We start from the raw sequence: 24,191 nt of genomic DNA, 5'->3' as shown, positions 1-24,191 counted from the left end.
CAGATGTGGGCATTGTGTCCCGCAGTGGGAACGCTAACCACCACTGAACTCTTCTCCACTCTGTCCTCAGGAAACAATTTTTTTAAAGCTATATTAAATTTTAATAGATTCCTAACCAACATGAAAGCAGTACTAACACTACTACAAGCAAGCATTCAAGAAACAGAGATAATTATGATTACTTTCATTTTACAGAAGAAACAGATTTAGAAGTTAAAAACTGGTCTAAAGGTACAAAATCATTAGGCAACAAAGTCAAATTCAAACTTAAGTACCCTAACCCTAAAGGCAGTATTTGAACAACTATGGGATAGCTATTCCTCATAACTCAAATGAAGGAATATACATATATTTTAGCTGGTTTTCATAACCACAAGTAGCAGCAAATGTAAACAAGCATCCACCTTCCAAGTACATCTGGCTGTTGCACATTCTAGAGCCTCTGCATGGGAGCAGCAACCACTAGAATCGGTTAATTAAAAACACCTGGATTGGGGCTGGGGGTTTAGCTCAACGGCATAAGCGCCTGCCTTGCAAGCAGGCAGTCGTGAGTTCGATCCCTGGTACCCATAAAAACGAAAAAGACCAAAAAAACACCTGGATTAAGGCAAGCAAAAATCAGTCAGAAAGAACTAATACAAATTCAGGCCTGGTACTTATCTAAATAATCTTACACCTGTTTTACCTCCAAGTCTCTGCAAAGGCATTTCCTGGGAAGAAACCTTTGACAAGGTTCTTCTATCAACTAAGTTCATTCATTTATTCACTCAACAAATATTTATCAAGTTTTCAAAAGTAATTGGCTAAGCCACAACTCATAATTTTGTTTGTTGAACAGAGGTAAGAGGTGGGGAAGAAGTTGTCTTGGCTTTTAAAAATATTGTCAAATATCTTCATAAAAATACTAATGATCATGAGTTTATTACAAAAAAAAAAAAACTAGTGATCCCTCAGAAATAAATATGGCATATGCTAACACAAGAATCCTCATCTATGATGCATGAGATGCCTTTAAATAGGACATGCCAGGGCTGTTTAATCTATGGATTGAGAAGTTATGTCTCTGGTGAACTTTGTGGTCAGGTATAAACAGACCTTGGATACAAGTGATACACCACACACCTTTAGTCTTCGGTGTTTATCTGGGCCAGAGTACCACCTAACATGTCAAGAAAACTCAGTCCTAGACCTGTTCCTATTTTACCTAAGATTGCTTTTATACTTGTAATTATTAAAGCATTACATTGAGTGTGGTAGACAACTTCCAAATCAACTTCAAAACATCTATACCTCTTGTATTCCAACTCTTTGTAATCCCCCGGCAAGAATGACTTTTGTAAACACTAAGACAGACCGAAGCTTAGGTCATAAAAGACATCGTTGCCTCCTTCTCTCTCTCTCCCTCCAGAGTCACTCACACTCTCTGAGTCGGCTGCAGTCTTTTATGAGCTGTCCTTCCAAGAAGTTCAAATGAAAAGGAACTTGGAAGCTACCTCTGACCAACAGCCAGAGAGGAAATGAAACAACCAACCATGTGAATGAGCCTCACTGTGACACTTTCACAGTGCCTGTGTGATAAGGCTGAGAGCTTGAGGACTCAACTACGCCACACCTGGATTCTCAACACAAACAACCTGAAATAAATCATTATTTCTGCAAGCCACTAGGCCAAGGAGCAATTTGCTACAAACGAACAGACAACATATTGGGTAAAATGTGATTTATGAGTCTGATTTGTTATCTCAAATGTCCACCATATGCCAGGCCCTTTTCAAAATACTCAAGGTACATTAGTACACAGACCAACAGTTCCGCTTATACAGAACTGACAATCTAGTAAGGAGACAGAGAAGCAAGGAAAAAAATATGAACTAAATGCTTTTGTAGAAGGTAGTAAGTCCGATGGAAAATGTGAAAGGAAGAAAGAGTGGCTGGGGAGGGTAAGAAAAAGTTTTGTGGATATTTGAGGAAAAAAACATTGAAAAGAAACAGCTAATAGGCCCTAAGGCAAGAGGACGTCTGGACACATAATAGAGAACAGGACAGGCAGAAGCCTGGGGAGCCAGGGAAGAACGGGAAGAGGAAGGGACTGAAGGTACAGCAGGAGGTCACTGCCTCTGAGGGAACTGGCAGGCATCAGAAGCCTCACAAGATTTGTGTTTGGAAGCTCACTAGCTGCTGCACTGAGTAAACAACAGGAGAGAAAGGGTGGGGAAGCGGTGGACTCCCAAGAAACGACAGACACCCCAGCTTCTCACCACTTCGGAATAGGAACGCAAGGATCCGCTTTGCCCGTTTAGTAAGTGTTTAAATCCTAGAAACCAATGAAAGCATAATGCCTGTAAGGAAGCATCACCTTCCATCTTGGAGGAATAGACTGAAGACAGGCCCACAGCAATCTCAGCTACAGGAATGAAAGAAATGAAAATTTTCTCCAGGAAACACTGTTTCATCTTATGTACAATAAATTCAAGTAAACTTAATGCTCATGGAAATTGTCTTTTCACTATTATTTCTACTTACAAACCAATTAAAGGTTATTTTTTTAAAACTCTCACTGATTTCGTAAAGAACCCGTACTTTCCACAAACCAAGTGAGGAATTCTAACTGATTTCCAGCTCGGTATTTGCTGTGCAGCCAGCAGGAGTGCAAGGCAAAGGCCTGGCTTCTGCTGTCCCCTAGTGGAAGCACATTCTGCCATCTAAAGTCACAAAACCACTCAGAACCAGGCAAATAAGAACGAAGTGAAATATTGCTGAAATGATCTTACCTCCCTGTGCTCTGGAAACACAATAATTACACATAAATTTCCTCCCTATAACCACAATTCTCGCAGCCTCCCCAAATAAGACGTATCTGGGTGTACCTTCCCCAAATCTGTTCCATTTCCAACTGTACACATATGTAAGAAAGAGCTTGATCTTTTCAATAACAAAACTGCAAGTCTGAAAGAGAATTACTGAAAGATGTACCACACGATCCAGAATTCCAATACTACATTTATATCCTTTGTGCTATTGGCCACAAAGGAGATCTTTTGTTAAGAGCAGTATAGATGGTTAAGGAAAACAGGGAAATATCTCAACTGCTATAGATCTAAAGAATTCTAGACAGATTAAAATAAAGGTAAAATAGAATAAATAGTGAAAGACATTTTTCTGTACCATCCTTCATTTTTATTTAGTTAAAATATAGAAAAGATTTTTTTTGTCTTTCTCCTTTTTATCGGTACCGGGGATCGAACTCACGACTGCCTGCTTGCAAGGCAGGCGCTCATGCCGCTGAGCTCAATCCCCAGCCCCAAAATATAGAAAAGATTTTTTAAACACACCAGATTCCCTTAACCTTACTACTTCACTAATGAATTCATTTTCTGTATTCATGTATTATAGTGCAATTCCAAAAGCAAACACTATCTAGCAACCTGGTTTTAATTACAGCCTAACACAGGATTTTAATTAGTTTCAAATTTTAATTTAGCCTTTATTCAACTCAATTATTCAGTATCATGGCCCATGAAACTTTCTAATTATTTATAAATCCATTAAGGGCAACTTTTAAACTGTCAGAGAAAAAAAATCAGCATTTCTTAATTTTTTTTTTTTTTTTTGTGATTTGTTTGTTTGTTTGAAACAGTCTCACTTTGTAGCCCAGGCTGCCCTGGAATTCTCAGTGATCCTCCTGCCTCAGTCTCCCAAGTGCTAGTATTACAGGCATGCTCTATAATGCTCAGCTAAAAATAAGCATTTTTATGTTTACCTTTTAACTGACTGTATTTTTATAAATCGTCAATTCAGAACATAGTTGATTTTAAACTGCAAAATATGCTTCTTTAAAAATTAATGACCGGGACTTCCGGGAGAACATGGCGGACAGATAACAGCAACTACCGGAGGCTCTCTGAAAGACTCGGCTCAGAAGCCAGGAATGGTGCGGACTAAGGAGACATAAGCAGGTGGAGATATGCTCTGCTGACTCAGGAACGAACTGGGCTCAGAGAAGCCAACTTGGAATGCAGTCCTGGTGCTAAAACAGGAACAGAAAAGACTCGGTGTGGAGGCTGGAACCGCGCCATTGTAAGCCGCGATTTGGGTTTCCTGCCGCGCGGCGGCTGGCTGCCTCTACAGTGGCTCGGCAAGGGGAGAGACGCGCAGAAGCTCTGAGAATGGCAATCTGCGAACGGCAGGGAGGCGTGCACTGACTTGTGGTGAGGTGAGTTGAGAGAAGCTGACACTCTACCACAGTTTGACTCCAGCAGAGGACTTTCTGGGCCCAAGCAGTCCTGTGGGAGCAGGGCACGGTGGCGACTCCTGCCACACATCCCCCTCTCGGGCGGGATTGGTGAAAAGTGCCTGGCCTGCGTGACGCTGCCGGCGGACCTGGTAGGCTGTCCCAACCCAGATCCCAGAGCCTGACGGTGGCCGGGAGGGGAGACGCGTAGGCTGCCTGGTCCGTAACTCCCTGGTGCGCAGCGGTGAGCGGGAACACCTAGCTGGCGCAATTCGATCAGGCTGTGGCTGACTGGGAGAGAAGCTGGGCCTCTTATATAAGCTTGCATATATAAGGAACAGAGAAGAAGAGGCTGAATGGGAAGAGGCAGCAACAAGAAAGGCTCCTCAGCCCCCAATTCTGAGAAACAGGCAATAGCAGACACCGCACCAATACACATAAGGCACCATATAGAGAGCCTCATAGACCAATTCAGGAATGAAGTTATCAATGACCTGAAGCTAGAAGTATGCAGAATAGTTAGAGAAATGCTAAGTACCACCCAAGAAAAAACAGGTGGTGGAATGGAAGAACAGAAAAAGAGGGGAGAATTGTTTGATGGAGAAAACAGAGAAAGCATTGAGTACGTGAAGCAGGTTCAAAGGGACTACCAAGATACTAAGACGTCTATAGAAGACTGGCATAACAGCTTGAAAGAAACTAAGGACAGACTATCTGAACTGGAGGGCAGACTTGTAATATGGGAGAATGAAATGAAAAACTTCTTAAAAATAACAAAGAAACAAACAGCAATAATACAAAGACAAGAAGATGATAAGAGGATCCATAACTTAAGGATTAAGAACATAAAAGAAGAAGTAGGGACACAAACAAGTGAACTAAAAAAGCTACTCACAGAAATAATCCAGGAGAATTTTCCTAATTTAGCAAAGGGTAAAGATACTCAGATGTATGAGGCATACAGGACCCCAGCTACCTACAACCCAAACAGAGCAACACCCAGGCATATAATAATAAAAATTCCAGAAATTCAATACAAGAACAGAATATTAAAAGCTGTAAGAGACAAGAAACAGACCACTTACAAGGGAACACCCATCAGAATTACAGCAGATTTCTCTGCACAAACCATCAAATCACGAAGAGCGTGGGGGGAAATAATTCAAGCTTTGAAAGATAATAATCTCCAGCCAAGATAGAGATATCCTGCACAACTGTCCCTGGAAATTGATGGAAAAACAAGGTGCTTCCAGGATAAAGAGGAACTGGGAGAATTTGCAACCACCAATTCAACTCTACAGAGAGTATTGCAGGATATTCTAAAAAAAGAAAAATACAAAGAATCCAGAAATAATGGCAGAGAGGCCACAGCGAATGGAGCAGAGAACAAAACGAAGAAGACAAACTGACAGCTACTGACAGAAAAAGAGCTTAACAGAAATGAGGCAGAGAAGATTGGATGATAGGAACAGCTATTTTGGAGAAAATGACATCTTAATAGGTAATACTGATTTAGTATCATCTTGTTTTGAAGTCTCATCTAGCTTTTGTCCTTCTGTCTCCAATGGTCTAAATAGGCTGTATCTTATTGGATTTTATTATGAATGATAGTATAAGCAAAAACCTTTTAAAGACAAGGAGATTATACAGAAACCATTGTTCATTTTCTGTTAGTCGATTCTAAATACTCTGTAATGCTGTCATTCTCTTGAATGGTTTTACATTGTTTTGATATACTTAATGCTACAGTATACGAAGTTGTACTCAAGGATTTCAAAGAAAGAGACAATATGGTAACTACTTTTAGGTTAGGATTATCTGGTGGTGAAACACTATTCTGCTTAAATGGTTATGTTTTGATCTGCGCTGTTTCGTTGTTATGCCCTCTTTTATCTCAATCTCCACTCCATTATTTACTTTTTTATCTTTATCCTTTTAATTAAAGAAAAAAAATAGCAGGATATATTATAGTAACCCACTTTGACTTTTCATTACCTTGATTTAAAGCCCTGTATTACTCTCACCATCTGGTTTTTAACTGATGTTCCCCTATTCTGTTTTGCTGGATAGTATCAGGTTCGAAAGTTTAGGCATCAGCTGTGAAGATAATGAGATTCATTATGACGCCCATTCTTGTTGACTTTTATCTACTTTTGAAGACCTACAATGTCTCCAATGTTTTGGTTTTGTCGGTTTTATTCTTTACTGTTTTGTTCAATTGTATTATAACTAATGATATAGGCAATTCTATTAGAGATAGCGGGAGGCATTATGGTAACCATTGTTGATCACCTTGTATTATGTTTTTACATTATCTATAATGTCCACCCTTTTGACTTGACCGATTCTGTTCTGTTATGTCACATTTGGTTTTACTCTTTTCCAAAAAAGTAATAAGAACCGTGGGAGCAATGAAACCCAAAATGTGTAATAGTCATGGTACAAAAGAGAGGAAAAGAAAGTGCCCTAAACTATATAACTGCATGTATATTTAAGTGTATAAGATAGAAAATGATATCACAGAGTTTTATTGGATCAATGAACAGAACTGTTTGCAGTATCATTGATGGAATGTCCACTTTACAAGCTTTAATTTTTGTGACTTGAACAATTATTTCTAAGATGACAATATGTAGCCCATTAACTAGTGATTTCCTACTGTTCATTTTTTTTGTGTAAATCTGTATAACTTGTACCCTTTCCCTGCTTTTTTTTTCTTTTCTCCTTAAATAAAATTTTTTTAAAAAGCCTAAAAAAAATAAATAAATAAAAATAAAAATTAATGACCACAGTAAAGCCTACTTCAAAACATTTTAAACTAGTCTTCCCTCTTCAGATACAATCATTGTGACACTGTTCTAACTCTTCTTCATCTCTCCAGGCATTATAACCCAATTTAATGCTCACCCCACTATGTTCAAGCACTATACATTAGATTTCCAGTAATCTCTCCAGTAGCAAAAACCCTGAAGGACTTCCTCCCTTGGACCCTTTACTGATACATCAAAATGTCTAATAATCTCTATACAAGGGAAATACTTTTAAAATACTGCTTGTGTTCTATGAAGCCATCAGTCTGCCATTTATATACACACCAATGACACAGGTAAATGGCATGTAAGTAATCCACTCGGATGCAAGATACCATACCCAACTTCACCTAACCAAAGACTCACAAGACACACAATTCAGGTGTATGTGGATATATGTACAAATTCATACATACTATGCATTTACTGAGAACAATATGAGATTTACTTCACAATTCACCAGTAGTGAATTCTCAGAAGACATCACTAACCCTAACCCTATCCAGCTATGCTCCTACACACTAAAGACATCTGAGACACCATGTATTTTCTTACAAAACGGAAGGAACAGGCTTGCTATTCTCATCACGTCCCTGTCTTTCTTCAGATGTCAGAAAAAAACAAAATTGTGAAGGCTAGTTTGTCTTAATCCACAAGACAACTTACACTAAACCCAGTCCCACTGAAGCAAGGAGACTGGAGAAGTTAGGGCCCAAGTCCTGATTAGCTGACCTTGAGTAAACTAAAAGAAGGGGCTTAAGTGAACTAACATCCCAGAGGACCCAAATAACCAACTTCAGCAAAATGACTATCAGGACCTAATGGAATTGCGGGACAAAGAACAGATCCCTAAACAAATTTGAGTATATTTTGGTTATATTCCAAAGTAGCCCACAGGGTAAATTTGAATCCATCAAAAAAACATGGGCCAGGGATGTAGCTCAGCAGCACAGCTACTGTCTGCCAAGCACAAGGTCCCGAGTTCAATTCCTGATACCAAAAAAAAAAAAAAAATGTTGACACTCATCACATATTTTATGAAATTTGAAAATACCAAAACAGGGAGTTTACTCATTAGGTTATAAAGAACAAGAAAAGCTTTCATTTCAGTTGGAATAAACAATAGTCACTACACATAAAAATACCTGGTTTTTTTCTTCAAAGTCATCTAAAACCTATATAAAAAACAAAACAAACCACTGAACCCCTAAGGGACTTTCTAGATAATTAAGAAATAGAAGACACTTCCCTACCTGAAGTAAGCATACAGCAGCTGGAAAAACAACTCTTCCATAAAAGCAGTCTTTGTTTAGAAGAAGACCTAAATCTTAGGACTAAGGAACCTATCTTTCCTGGGAAAGCCTTAAAAGTTCTTGAAGCATACACTAGTTCAGTTAGACCAACACAAAGAACCACAGCAGTAACCATCACTCCATTTTGATGACAAGGAAAATGGGAAGAAAATGTAAAACCAAATAGTGCATTTGTGGCTAATCATAATTAAACATAACCTCATTGTGAAGAATATTTATGTTACTTCCAATCTTACTCATTACAAATAGAAGAAACATAAACAGTTACTAAAATTATAGCCAGGCATGAGGACACACCTGAAAGGATCGCCATGAGTTTGAGGCCAGCCTGGGCTACACCCCTGAACTGCAGCAAGAGCCTGTCTCAAAAAAAAAAACCAAAAAACTTGTAGATCTATTTCTGGATGCAGAATTACTAAGGAAAAAAGCACTCTATGACTTTTGATAAGTATCGCTAAATGCTATTAAGAAGGCTATTAATCATCGTCATTTCTATTAGCAGCATACATCTCTAGCCTCACTTCAACCTACACACTATTGACATACCATGTGACTCTTTTCCGGCATTCTTTACTATGTTATGTAGCTCCAAACAACTGACGTTGCTGTCTTCTTTTCTAGACAATTTTCCATAGTTTTTGACCAACTATGGGGTGCTTTTACTGGGGATGTGAAGAAGAACATAAAAAGAAAAGAGAAATTTTGGAAGTAGCCCTCACTGATACCCCTAACTCCCCCCAGGGGAAGAAAGGAATAAGAATCCAAGACTGCAAACTACCCTATCCCTTATTAGAACCTATACCACAGAGGTAAAAGTACAAGATCTAGACTGCAAGCTTCAAACTACCGGTGTCGGAAATTCTAGCTCTGGATCCTTTAGCATATTAACTACTCTAAGACTCAGTTCCTCCATCTGAAAATAGGTCACTAATCTGCAACTGGATGATATTCAGCAAGCAATTCTGACACAAAATTTGAAATCTAATAAAGGGCAATGTATTTTTCTCAACAGGAATCAAGTCTCAATCATATGATTTACAGCAGTTCTCAGGTTGTTATCAGTCCACACTACAAAACACCAAACTAGCGCTCACTTACCTAATTTCTCCATTCTTTGCAGCTGAAAAAAGTCTTGTTATTTGGGTATTTACAGCACCAAAAGCAAAAAGAGATCAGAACACCTACCTGGCAGTTCGGCCTGCTCTGTGAATATATGTGTTGGCATCTTCTGGACAATCAAACTGAAGAACCCAATTCACAGCTGGGAAATCTATATAGAAAGAACATTAAGTAAAAAAAATCATTTTCAGGACCTGGCCTATTACCTTTTTTTTTTTTTTTGGCCTTTTTGAGACAGGGTCTCACTCTGCAGTTCAGGCTGGCCTTGAGCTCACTTTGTAGCCCAGGCTGGTCTCGAACTCGCAACAATCCTCCTGCCTCAGCCTCCCGAGTGCTGGGATTATAGGCATGAGCCCAGCTCATATTACATCATTTTTATGCCTACTCTGACTTTCCACCACAGCAAACTGACAGACATCAATATGAACACTACTAAAAATAAAATTAATTGCATGAGCCAAGAAATGATAAACACTATGCTTCTTTGATAAAATGATCTAAAATTAATGAGTGCCTGAATGTGAAGTTTACTTTATAACTGACACAGAAATGACAGATTGCTTCAAATCAAACAAATAATGAAATACCCTGATGTTTAATAACTTCAAAGGACTACTCTCCACAGGATCCCAGGGAACTAGCTATAAAACTAATTCCAAAATTGAAATGAAGGTTTAATTTTTTCTCACTAGCCCCACCTCTAATTGAATGAATTATATCTTTCTAGTTTCTGTCTCTTAGCAATAATTACCCTCTATCTATTTCTGGTATATCAATTTTCACTCATTTCCAAGGAATTCTGATCTGGAGAGAATTACTTAAGTCATTTATAATTTTGCTGTGAGGATTTCTGATCAATTTCTATTAGAGAAAAGGGCTAAGTATTAAAAAAAAAAAAAAAAAGATGTTCAAAGACAGTGATAGTATCACTAAACCATACAGTCTACTCAAAAGGGTTGAATTTTAGTATGGGGAGCAAGTTAAGAAAAACTGGTATTTAGCACAGTTCTTTCTCAGGACTTAAAAGTACAGGTGTCACGAAAGGCAGTTAATGTTGCAAGCTACAAGCAGCACTTGAGAGTAGCACTTTAACTCTTTTCCTCCCTTATCCTGTAGCTCAGTCTCTTGAAAGAAGTCAAATGTCAAAAGCTTCCAAACGCTGCACAACAGATCCAGCCAAAGGCAGAAATTCTAAAGTCAGAGTAAAACAAGGATACAGAAGGAAAATGGGCACACTCCCTGTCATGGTTTATGTCTGTGTCCCCCAGGCCTCATGAGTTTGAATTGTGCATTTGTGATTTGTTCATTGTCTAGTGCTTTGGATTGATGGTGTTAGCTCTACACCCACTTAGGGGTGGAGCCAGGATGTGATGTAATGGCAGAAGAAGGTGTGTCTTGCTCTTTGCTGGTTCCTGCTTGCTGTTGGCAGCTGCCATGAACTGTGGCCCCGCCATGCCCGCCTGTCTTGGAGCCAACTGAGTGTGGACTGAAACCTCCAAAAACTGTAAGAAATAAACCTTTCCTTTCCCAACTCTGGGCTTCAGGTATTTTGTCTCAGCAACGAGTAAAAAGTAACTAAGACACTCCCTGAGAGTTTTGATGCCAACTTCTTTGCAAGCCTTCTACAGAGCCACCAACAATATTAATTTACATAAGGTTGAAGTTTTCTTCTATGAAAAGACTCAATATTCAAAAGAAATTGACATCAGCTTTTTGGATCATCCACAAAATGATGCTTATATTTGTTTTGCATATGTAATATCATATGCATACGTAACACACCAAGAAGCAATTCAAAGGAAAATTTCTTGCAACCTAAAGACATATATTTCTATTACACTGCTTAATATGGTAACTATTCATGTTTAATTAAGATTAAACACAAGAAATCTGACCCTTTCCCACTTCTACCAAGTGTGAAAACCCACTGTACTGGACAGAGCAGACAGAATATTTCAATGATCACAGAGACTCATACTGAACAATGCTATCTACAGTGACAAGCAGAACTGCACATGTGGGGACCTCATACTATAATGCATTATTATAAAGTGTCAGGACACTGAAATGAAACAGAAAGTCCAAAGAAGATCCAGAAAAGGGTCACCAAAAAAGAGTAAGAAAAGCAAGTATCTTCAAGAGTAGGCTTACTACTAAGATAATGAAAAATATCTGCAAAATTCTGAAAGAAAACAACTTCAATCCAGAACCTCTATTCTCAACCCAATTATCATTCAAGAACAGGCCATTACCAGATATGGAAAAACAACATACACCCCCCATGCAGTCTTAGGAAGCTATGAGAAGCAACTTAAGAGAAAAAAAGAAGACAAATATCCACAAATGAAAGTCTCAAAATGAGAAATGTGCATCAGGCTTATGAAACAAGGAATCCAGATCAGAGCTGCAAGCCGAAGGCTATGGAAGGAGGTAATAAGGGAAAAGAGAATTGTGTTGCAACTATTACAAAACCAGGCATGTGACATCTGCTGGAACGTTTGAGAAATCAGAGGTGGAACACAGAAAACTAAGCAAAATTTTGTAAAATTCCAAGAAAAACACACAAGAGCAACTATGACAAGGAAAACAGTACACCACTTACCTCAGTAGTCAGTAATTATAGTCAAAACATAGACACGAATTGTATTTAGCCAGGCAAAAATCACAATATAGCAATATAAAGAAAATTGAGGATATAAAAAAGTGATGATTGTTAGATAATGAAAGGAAATCTTTGGGTAATTTCCAAATTTGGTAGGACAGAAAGTAACAGTGTAGGATCACTTAGTCATTGGGAGCTAGGCACCAGAAAAGAATACATAGCTCCAAGTAGTTACTTCTAAGGAACAAGCATAAGTATTCACTGTAGCTCATGTGCATGTTTTCTTAAGAAATAAAATAAAGCTAAAAGATATCAATGTGTTCTGAAGAAGATCTTGGACAGTGATAAAGGAAGTTTTCAGGATACTTCTTATACATTTTCACAGGAAAAAACTGGAAACTTAAGTGTCTATTTTTACAGAAATGGAAATAACTGGATAAACTATTACTATTTGACATTCTAAACAACAAACACCCTGAGTGTTTACTCATCAACATGTAAAGATTCTGAGAGCAAGTTACAGACAGACATATACAATGATATAATTGGTAAGAGCTTTTAAATCCTTAAAATAACACTATATATTGCTTATGAATGCATTCATGAAGTGCTTTTAATACACTATAACAGAAGCTCTTAACATTTTTGTGCCATAATTGAAGCTTGTGAACTCATTCTCAGAATATCTTAAACATACAAAGTAAAACACAAAGGAAAAGATAAAATTTATAATAGAACATAGCAATGCTATTAATTAAATTTTTGACACACTAACATATATTCTTGCTAAATAAAACATCAACATAACCTATTTACAGGTCTATTAACCATAATATCTAAGTTGTACTGAGCTTAGATATCTGTAAAAACTATGATATAATGAAAACATGATTTCAATTAGTGAAAAAGCCACAAGTACTACTGAAAATACAATAATTTGTTACTTAAATTCATAATGCTAGAGTTAAGAGTTGGTGAAAAAATAAGAATGTCTTCCCAATGCCTAGCTAGCAGTTCACTGAACTGCTAAGTGCTACCAAAGTACTCATTAGCCACAGGTCAAGAACCTTCAACTGAAAGGTTATATACACTACGCATGTGGTGGGATGGGAAGGGCAGGAAAAGAGTACCAAAAAACATTGGTTAACAAGGAAATACTACAAAATATTAATATAAGTATGTCTGTTCACAATGACTAATGTTATGTATGGGATTTTTTTAATGATTTTTAAAGGAATCCAAAAAGGAATAAACTTCAGTTTAGAACATGGTTTTGTTGATGTGAGCTATTGTGGATTCAAGTCAGACACCGAAAGAAGTACTATCCATCAAAGAGCAATGGGGACTACAGGGGGAACAGCTGTCATGGGACTGAGAAAAAAAGCCTCAAGAACTTTAAAAATATGCTTACTTCTGTCCCCTCACATGGGAATGAACCAATACGATGGCTGAGCTATGCTTTAAAGTGGCAAGCATAGGAAAAAGAGAATCATGAAAAAGGTAACTATGTGAGAGAGGCAACGTGTGTATGAGGGTACATTAGATTTAATCGTTTTATGTGAGTTTAAAATTTGCCATAACATAGCTGGGCATGGTGGCACAGGCCTGTAATCTCAGCAATCGGGAGGCTGAGGCAGGAAAATTGTTGCAAGTTCAAAACCAACCCGGGCTACAGAGTGAGCTCAAGGCCAGCCTGAACTACATAGCAAGACCCTGTCTCAAAAAGACAATAAATATATAAATGCAATTTGCCATAACACAAAATGATTGAAGAATCCAAGTTCCCACCTATTTACTCATCTCTTGTTTGTATGTCTACACCAGTTCTGATCACTTCACTCCTACCCTGACAAAGATACAAATTACATAGGAATACAATGGCTTTTTTAAAAATTGAAGTACATTAAATGTTTTGATTTTAAAATACAAAGTAGGATGACCATGAAAAGATAGACTTCACTAATTTTTCTTGCTAAGTGAATTACAAAAAAGTTGTTTGTAATTTGCAAAGAAAAAGGAAAAATTTCCCCATCTTTAAGCCTTTAATCCTCTCCTGATTTGAAGGCTCATGAGACTTTATAATGAAATACAATAAGGGCAAAAAGCATGCAAATATTACAGGATGTCTCACTGACAAATTCTTAAGATTAATCAATCTTAAGATTACCAATTTACCTACATCCCACAAAAGGAAAAAAAATGGCCAATTATTTGTGTATTAGATTTCATAAAATGCACCTTAGAGGTGACTTACACTTTCCATTCTCACAGATATTTCATTCCAGTAAGTTTTCTTACCCAACCCCCTGGCTGCAATATCTGTAGCAAAGAGCACTGCAGCTCTCTTGCGGACAAATTCATTGTAGACCTCCATTCTTCTCATCTGCTGCTGTCTGCCATGGAGAGCAAGAATAGAAACACCAGGACGAAGCCGGCAGAACACTCGGTACAGATACTGAACCTGGGCAAACAAAAAGATGAGTTCGGCACCTCAAAATTTAAGATATACAAGTTTCATCTATCAAAAATCTTTCAAATATGGGGCATAAAAAGAGAAATATATTCCAGTTGTATCTTAAAACATGTTTGCTCATGTATTTCCTAAAGGAATTTTGAAATGCTCTAAAATCTCTGCCAATTTGAATAATTTTAAGAATGTAATTTCTATAAAATTCATGTTTCAAAATAACGACCTTTTAAATAAATGTCCAGTGGATCGACAGATATATTTGACATCCAAAACAAGTAAAAAAAAAAAAAACCCTCCTTGAACAGAAAAATTATAAAATTATATTTCCTTTCCTATAACTCTCATTTCAATCTCCTGACACCCATAGAATTGTATCTTAGGGCTTAAGCTTGAAAGTCTTTTAAGAATCATGTCATAATTCCTAAATTTTTACAGCAAAGTGACAGTTTATACTTTAATTTTTTAGGCCCATACATCTATATTTTCTTCTAATACTGAGCAATAATTACCGAAACACTGATCAAAATAAGAAATGACAGTACTTAACTGTTAGACATCAATAAAATTTACTGTAAATGCATCTAAATGGACTGGAAGTCCACTGGATGGAGCTGACCACTGCAGTTGTTTCTCTTTAAGTATCCCTGAGTGTATCCTAAACATGGACTGCTAAGACTGAGGCAGAGTTGAACATTATCTTACCCCTGCTAAGATTTATTCATAGAAACACAGAAAATGGACTTGAAGAAGCCTTATCTCAAACTACAAAACACACTAAAAATGATGAAAGTTTACCAAGAGTTATTTATAACATATCAGATAAGAACTCCACTAAAGCTTCCGTCCAATTTTGTTCAGTGTAAAGAACAGGAGCCAACTAAATTGTGTAACCACTTGTTACCAAGTTATTAGAATTATTCACCTTCTCAGCAGCAATATTCTTTCAGAGAGGACACCATTACAGTAGGTAGTAAACAGACTTTTCTTGTAAACCATGACAGGCTACAAGGGAAAGGAGAACCTGCAGATCACAGGTTACTCTCAGGCAAATCAATCTCTGAATAAATACATGTGGAAATTCAGTAAGTATAAATAGAGTTCATGAAAAGCTTCTGCAGAATCTCTCTTGAATCAAGACTGACTTCAAATTCTTCCTCTTTGACAAACTGGCTAAGGCAGAAGACATTTATGGAATAAAGTCAGAGAGGCTCCAAGTATCAAGTTTAAAATCTAATTAACAGAAAGTCATTGACAGGTTTTTAGAAAGGCAATGACATTCCAGTGTATGCTTTTCATTCACTATGAAGTGGAAAACTACAGAAAAGCAAGCAAAGGAATGGAGAAACCAATCAGGAGGCCAGGAGGAATATTAAGTGTGGTCCAGAATGCAGGGGAACATAGGGGTGATAAGAAGAACTGCAGCTAATGGCTTATACCAATAGCTTGGTTCTGGGATAAAGACAAACAGGAACTGAAAATCTAGTCGTTAACTGAGATGAGAAAGAGTCGAGGGAAGCAGAATCAGGTAATGGAACCCAGATGGTTTCTCATGGTAAACTGCGAGACGTGTTTTGTACACAATTAAAAATACCCAGTAACAAAGTATATACAAGTCGAAAGATGAGACAGAAGTCAGGACTCCATTTCAGATGTTGACTTGCCAGCTGTTAGCATACAGATGGAATTCACAGCTATGGAACTAATATTAGGGATTAAAAAATATGAAAAAACATACTTGTCAGAGGAGCTCCAAAATGCAGTGGTCAAGCAGAGGAAATCTCAGGAAAGGCAGCCAAAATAAACTCATCAAGAAGGATGCAAAAAAGATGGGTTAATTAGTATAAAGATTTTTAAAAAGTCTAAGAAAATGCTTCAAAGAGGAAGGGAATGGTCGGCTGGATCTAATGCTCCTGAGAGGTCACTGAGGTAAGGACTGATAAGTGGGCATCTTCTGGTAAGCCGTATCTCAGCACAAGGCCAAGGAGAGAACAGGAGGAGCCAAAGCAATTTAATGAGCAGAGATAACTCTTTAGACTTACATGTGACAAACAGAAAAAAGAAGGAGAGATTGGAAAGGGACTCACACTTTTTAATATGGGCAAAATTAAGTAACTGCAGGGAGAACACAAAACACAGAACAGAATAAGGGGTATCTGCAGTAGGGAGGAGAGGAACTAGATAGAGCACTAGGAGACAGGTTTATGGTAGATAACAAGCAAACAAGAGGAAAATCAAAGTATTGCAGAACAGAAACTCTAGAGCTGAGATGGTGAACCGGTTAGAGCTTTCAATGACACAAACAGCCTGCAGCAACACAGGTCATACATTCACCACTGCTCTACACAGAGCTCTGAAAAGTCTCCTAGATTCTACATACCAACCTCGCTTTAGCACACATAAAATTCTGAAAAACTAAAATTAGGTCCTAAAAAATCCAAAGTGATTTTTTTATATAGTAAAATGATAAAGCTCAACAGACAATAACACCAACACCACTTATCTTCCCCCAAACTGGAGGGAAACTCATCTGCACATCTAACATGCTACCCTACTGCGAAAGCTGTGTCTAGAATTTATCTGCTGTACATGTATTTGTCATCAGGAATACAGAGGAAAAGGGGTCCATGTAATTTGACCATTGTCCCATCTTCTTAAAGGAGGACCAAGTTTTCTCACATGTCTCAACCTCTTATTCCTAGTACAGAGCTAGTGTTCAAGAAAGTTTATGAACTATTAAAGGTATAACCAAGATACCATTGCAATGGACAAGGAAGGAAAAGATGTGAAAAAGTATCAGAAGAAAGACTTTGGAGTATAACCTTCAAGCTTGCCCTAAAAAAGCACCACTATTTCCCCATAATTACTAAATCAATGCAGGGAAGGCATTCCAGACAAAAGATCAGAATGAATAAAGACATGCAGTTAATGAAAAAGAGCATACTCGTTTCCACATTCATGTTAGGCAGGGAAGATACGAGATTATGACAGTCTGTGCTTAGCCTCGCTATCACAGTATTTCCAAATACCGAAGAAAAGATAGTTTCTGCCATCAAGAGTTTAAATTCTCACACATATTCTTTCATAACAAAAACACAAGATTCTCATTATCTACAGATCCCTAACCACATCTAACACTTTACATCTCATACAATATAATTACTCGTATAACTGAAATCTGTTATCTCAAATGGGATGATTACATGTGAATAATAGCCAAGCATGGTGGCACAGGCCTGCAAGCCCAACACTTGGGAAGCTGAGGCAGGAGGACACCCCTGAGTTCGAGGCCAGCCTGAACTACATAGTAAGACCCATTTTAAAAGAAACATTGTGAATAAGAAATGGTTGGTACCTCTTTGCAACTGGAAAAAAACACAATGCTCTTCTTCTTCAAATGGCTTCTCAAAAAGGAATATAGCACACTTATTTTTTGCTGCAGTTCACAAACTATGTAGTTCTGTTCCAAAGTGGCAGGAGTGCTTGTGGAATTAGAAGGGGAAAAAAACATTAAAAAATGTCCTGTGACTCTGAAATTCAGACTAAAAACAGCACAGTTTTAACAGTGGTATATCTCAAATTTCATACAGATACACTTTCATAGTATTCCTCAGGAAAACAATTTCAATTTCAACACGAGTAAAACATAAAACATAATCAAAATTCCTTGTAGATTATATGTTTTTTTAAGAAGTGATATACCCATATAATGGTCACCTAGGAAAATGCCAGGTCAACAATCATCTACGAGAGGCAGGAACAAACTATATGATGGGCAAGAGAAAAACTGTTGGGCTAATGGTAATGTTCTACATCTTATAAGGGTTCAGGTTATAGAGGTATGCAGTCACCAAAACTCAGCAAACATATGCTTCAAATCTGCATATGTAAGTCTTCAAAAAAGAAAACCCATAAAAATATTGAACTTACACTAGCGATATGTACACTGGAGTATTTAAAGGAAAATAGGTGTCTATAATTTACATTGAAATGCACCTGAAAGTAAGATGGGTTACAGGGATGGACGAATGAATGAATGGCTAGTAAGGGGATGCTAGCAATTTCAAGCTGTCTACATAGCAAGTATAAAGAAATGACTCTAATCTTTCAATTTACTGCAAGTTTGAAACTTCATAATAAACATTAGAGAAGCACATGTATTTAATGTTTATTAAATCTACTTTCAGAATTTTCTTCCAAAAATACTCTGATAAAAAACTCAAAGATACATGATGTTACATATGAAACTAAAAAAGATGAAAGTCAGTCCAGATGTCCCTCACTAAAGAACTCACAGAATAAACTACTGAACATCCATACAAGTGTCATTGATTGTGGAAAAAAAAAAAAAAAAAACCAAGACTGGGCACCCTGTCCAAGTGTTGCTGTGGAAAGGCCTATAGTAAGAGACCATGATGTTACATATGAAACTAAAAAAGATGAAAGTCAGTCCAGATGTCCCTCACTAAACAACTCACAGAATAAACTACTGAATATCCATACAAGTGTCATTGATTGTGGGAAAAAAAAAAAAAAAAACAAGACTGGGCACCCTGTCCATGTGTTGCTGTGGAGAGGCCTATAGTAAGAGACCATAGTAAGAAATAGCAGAGGGGTGTACAGTCCAGTAACATTTGTCACCATGAAGATACACATTACATATGCACAAACACACACACCCATGCATATCTGTGTTATAGTATAAGAGTCAGACAAACCAAATACTAGGAAATCAAATGATTTTAGATATAAAATCCAAGGTTATAACCTATAAAAAGAACCGAAAAGCTGAATTTCATTAAAATTACAAATTTCTGACCTGTGACACTGTTAAAAGAATGAGATGACACCACTGAACAAAAGAAAACACAGTTGATAAAGGATAGTATGCCAAAATATGAAACTTAAGAACACAAATGTCAAGATTAACAACAGAAAAAAAAAAAGGATCAAAGACCATAACAGACATTACCCCAAAGGAAATATCTAAATAGCAAATAAGCATATAAAAAGGTTTTCCACATCACATCATCAGATTAAAAGAATGAGGTACACGTTGAAGTTTCTATTTAATGAGTGGCTAAAATCCAGAAGAGCAATCACACAGATGTCGAGGATGTAGAGCACACAGGACATAATTGCTAAAGAAAATACAAAATGGTAAAACCACTTTTGAAAAGTTCGGTAGTTTCTTATAAAATTAAATATAGTCTTGCCATGTGGCCCAAAAATTATGCTTCTTGATATTTATCCAAAGGAGTTAAACATGTCTGTCCACACAAAAACCTGCACACAGAGGTTTAGTTTTATTAGTAGTTACCAACACTTAGAAACAATCAAATGTCCTACAGTAGGTGACTGGATAAACTGTTATATTTAGACAAGGAAATATTCAGTGGAAAAAGAAATGAGTTCTTAAGTCATGAAAATATGGAAATCTTATACACAAAGTAGAAAGTCTGAAAAGGTTGTTTTAGTATTCTAACCTTATGACATTCTTAAAAAAACTATCAGGCAGTAAGAGCACTGTCTGCCGGGAATTAAGGGACAGAGTGGGATGAACAGGCAGAGCACAGATTTCCAGGGTAGTAGAAATACTGTTAAAATACAGTACAAGTGGACACATGCCCCGGTCCAAACTACAGGCTGCACAGCTACAGGAGCAAACCTAATGGAAACTATGGGCTGCTAATGAACAAATGATAGATTTAGAATATTAAAATTATGCAAACTGAAAAATAACGGCTCTAGGCAATAATTACCATCAGCTGCTACAATCAGAAGGTTAAAAAGCTATTAGTTCTGCCATAAAGGAACTGCTTGTATAAAATTAACCCTTTGACCTATAATACTAACTGTAAAAGCTGGATTAAATATAATAATGAAGACAAATGGTAAGAAGTAAAGGGACTTGAATATGCTACTTAAAAAAAAAATCTAAAAAAACATAAGGACATAATCAAAGAAAATAAGATGAAAGGGGGAAAAAAATCACCACTAAAATACTAACCAAAGACAGGCGCTGTGGTACGTCTGTGATCCTAGCCTAGCACTCAGGAGGCTGAGACAAGAGGATCACCTTGAGTTCAAGGCCAGCCTGGGCAACATAGTGAATTCAAGGCAGGCCTGAATTATATAGTGAGACTCTGTCTCAAAGAAAACAAAAACATAAGCAAACAACAATAAAAACTAACCAGGATAAAGTATGATTCTCTAATATCAAAGTAGACATTACAAGAAAAAGTATTAATAAAAACAAGAGGAAACATTTTATATGATTAACATTTAAAAATAACAGGAAATGTAATGCATCCTAAATTTGTATGTACCTAATAATAAATTCGAAGTTTTTCTTTAAATCACCATATAATTTAACTTACAGTCACTGATCGGGCATGGTGGCACATGCCTGTAATCCCAGCACTCAGAAGGCTGAGGCAGGAGGATTGCTGCAAGTTCAAGACCAGTCTGGCCTACAAAGTGAGCTCCAAGCTAGCCTAAACTGCATAGCAAGACCCCGTCTCAAAAAAAAAAAACAAGTAAATAACTTACAGTCACTAAAAAACACAGCAAATTGCTATGGTCTAGACACGATTATTTTCTTTTAAAACCATTAGAAATAATATAAAGAAAACAGTGGTAGGCCTTTTCTTAGTATATGCTGATATACAACTCCAGAAAAATCTAAACTTTCAGTTTTAATTATGTCACTTCCTCTCCGCTTTTGAAAATTTTTTTCTGAAAACCATGCTTTTTATAAGGAATTGCATTTCAAAAATCATTTGAAATGTAAATCAGCCTTTGCATTACAGTTTCTCTAAAACTTTAGGATATACAGCTAACCAACCACATCTACAGAAATTGGGAACAGGGATAATAAGTAATTCTGACTAATTCAATCAGACTGATCAACCTAGACGCTGCCTACATTGCCAGGTTAGATACAACACAACTTATAACAGCTATCGCAACATAACTCAAAGAAACCAACATCTCCTCAAGGAGAGCAAAGGAAGAAACTACACTTTAAGACTCTCCAGCTATTCTGTTCCCAAGTTCTCAGTAGCCAAAGTGGCCAGTACTCAGTCTCCAAAGTTTATTCATCAAGATCACCTAGAAGGGTATAGCCTATGCTTGGGCTCTCTTTAATTTCAGATATATATATTCAGTAAGATCAGAATACAGGCTGGGGTTTAGCTCAGTGACATAAGCACCTGCCTGGCAAGTGCAAGATCGTGAATTTGATCTCCGGTACAAAAAAAAAAGATCAGAGTAGACACCAATATCTACATTTTCTGTATTTAAAGACTTTCAAACAGGATAACCCAAATCTAACTCTTTTAGGCTAACACTTCATTGTAACAACAAATGAAAATTTAAGATATAAACAATGGTAAAGTTGAATTCCACACTGAAATTCTCAATACAGAATCCAACTTAAGTTCATGCATTCACTAGAAAACATTTAAGGAATTCAATTTGTCTGAAGTGTGCAATGACACACACCAGATATGCACATACTTCTTTCTAGTCATAATAAAATGCAATTTAAAATACTTTCTCCAACCATGTGCACACCACAATCACATGCTCTTTACTGTCACATGAACACACACCTTTTATTCTCTGTTTAGTAAGACTAAGACAAAATAACAGTTGCTGGAAGTTTTAAGTAGAAAGGTTAAAGAAAGAAAAATAAAAAAGGTATTATGTTAAATATCAGTATATTTGATAAAATGCTTTCATTGGCATAATACTGTTAAAAAGAATGATTTGGTACCCAAGTAACTGTAGCAGATAAAGCACATTATATCCACCTTTCACTACTTTGAAGTTACAATGCCCATGAAACCAATAAAGTGCTGAGAAGTCTTTTTACAATTATGTTCCCCTTTAACTCAACAATAACTCTCAGTCCAAAACTCCACCCCCCTTTCTTCCTGGAGCACAGGTAGAGTGTTGGTAAATGGTCTAATGTCTATTATGGAAAACTATTTGTTCTTCAGACCACATTTTGGAAAACACTACATTATTCTCACATTAAAATATATATCCAGCATTTGAGCAATTCTAACTGCTGCATTTTCTTTTTTTTTTTTTTTTTTTTTTGTCTTTTTCATTTTTATCAGTACTGGGGCTCCAACTCACGACCGCCTGCTTGCAAGGCAGGCGCTTATGCTGCTGAGCTAAATCCCCAGCCCCTAACTGTTGCATTTTCTATACTTTGCACATCTAGGAAAAATTTTATTTCCTAGAAAACAAAAGTTTAAAATACCAAAATACCAATACCAAAGAACACTGACAGCTAGGCTTGGGACCAGGACAGAGCACCTGCCGAGCATGCAGGAGGCCCTGGGTTCGGTCTCCAGCCAGTGAGAAACCAAAATGCTTGACTAAAACAGACAGTCTATACCTGTACTTTGCGTTTTCATGAACCCAGACATACTCAGGGTTTTTCAAACTCAAGCGTGCAAGGTCCTTTACAGATTTGGTTTGTGTTGCTGAGAAAAGTAACGTCTGACGTTTCTTAGGAAGATTTTCGATAATAGCATTCATGGTATCAGCAAAGCCCATATCCAGAATTCTATCTGCTTCATCAAGAACTAGAAAAGGAAAATACGGGTTGAATCATCAATACTTAAAATACACAGTAAGCTAAGTGCAATGCTGTATCCCAGATTGGATCCTAAAGCAGGACCTTGGTAGAAAATCTGATAAAATCTGGAATTTAATTTATACAGAGTACTAATGTCAAGTTTATTTTTGACAGAAGTAAGAGGTTAAAACTAGGAGAGAATAGGTAAAAGGCATACAGGAACTCTTACCATCACTACAACTGTTCTGTAAGTTCAGAAGTATATTTTTCAAAGTTGATTAAAGTACACATTAGGTAACAAAAAAGAAAAATCATTATAATTTGCTCCTTTAAATTACTAGAGTTGGTATTAATAGAAAACCTTTGCAATGCCTAATACTAAAGTATCTAATTTCATGTAGAGTACTATGCTCTTTCAATCAAAAATAAATAAATAAAAAACTAAGTTTGTACTCTGAACTTACAAACCAATTGTCAAAAATTACAAATTATTTCTCAGAATTTTTTATTCCTAACATATATCCAAAATAACACTGCAATCATTAAAACTTATGAGCGCTCTCTCCTATGAGTATTTTCTCATTAGAAACCCTAAAACTCACCTAACATTTGTAGATTGGTGGCATGAAAGCATATTGTTTCATCCATGTGTTGAAGAAGCCGACCAGGTGTGCAAACAAGTATATTTATGTTGTTAATCCTCTCAGCTTCATGTTTCAGATCCTAAAAAAATTATTTTTTTTTTTTATTACACATACATCTCTCTAAGGAGCCTGTTTACTAAACCATCAAACTCTTGAACATAACCTCTCCCATTTCCATAGCATCTCAACATTTCTGGGACAAACAAAAGAACTCAGTGAAGGCCTCAGGAACTTAAAGAGTTCTTCCAGAGTCTTAATCACACCTAGAAGTTCGAGGCCAAGAAAAATTGTCAAACAAATGATCCAAGACTTGATTTCTTACTGAGTGTGCTAGAACTGACTTAAAAACTGAAATTGCTCTCATTCTTTATATCAGGACCCAGGAACACTGAACAGGCTCACACACACA

The 24,191-nt window shown here is 36.9% G+C and overlaps 1 protein-coding gene across 1 annotated transcript in view; it reads right to left on the bottom strand.

Annotated features, from left to right (window-relative positions):
* Positions 1-24,191, bottom strand: part of Ddx10 (DEAD-box helicase 10) — a 258,076-nt gene that overhangs the window by 219,812 nt on the left and 14,073 nt on the right. The window contains exons 5-9 of the mRNA XM_063255716.1: positions 23,741-23,861; positions 22,956-23,145; positions 17,898-18,024; positions 14,374-14,536; positions 9,540-9,624 (exon numbers count right to left, since the gene is read on the bottom strand). Of these exons, the coding sequence (XP_063111786.1) occupies positions 9,540-9,624; positions 14,374-14,536; positions 17,898-18,024; positions 22,956-23,145; positions 23,741-23,861 (686 nt within the window). The remainder of the gene's footprint in view (positions 1-9,539; positions 9,625-14,373; positions 14,537-17,897; positions 18,025-22,955; positions 23,146-23,740; positions 23,862-24,191) is intronic.

The sequence above is a fragment of the Cavia porcellus genome, unplaced genomic scaffold (genome assembly GCF_034190915.1).
Source record: "Cavia porcellus strain 051 isolate PalLab524CR breed Dunkin Hartley unplaced genomic scaffold, mCavPor4.1 scaffold_9, whole genome shotgun sequence".
Lineage (NCBI taxonomy): Eukaryota > Metazoa > Chordata > Mammalia > Rodentia > Caviidae > Cavia > Cavia porcellus.
This window is presented reverse-complemented; position numbering and strand designations above follow the sequence as displayed.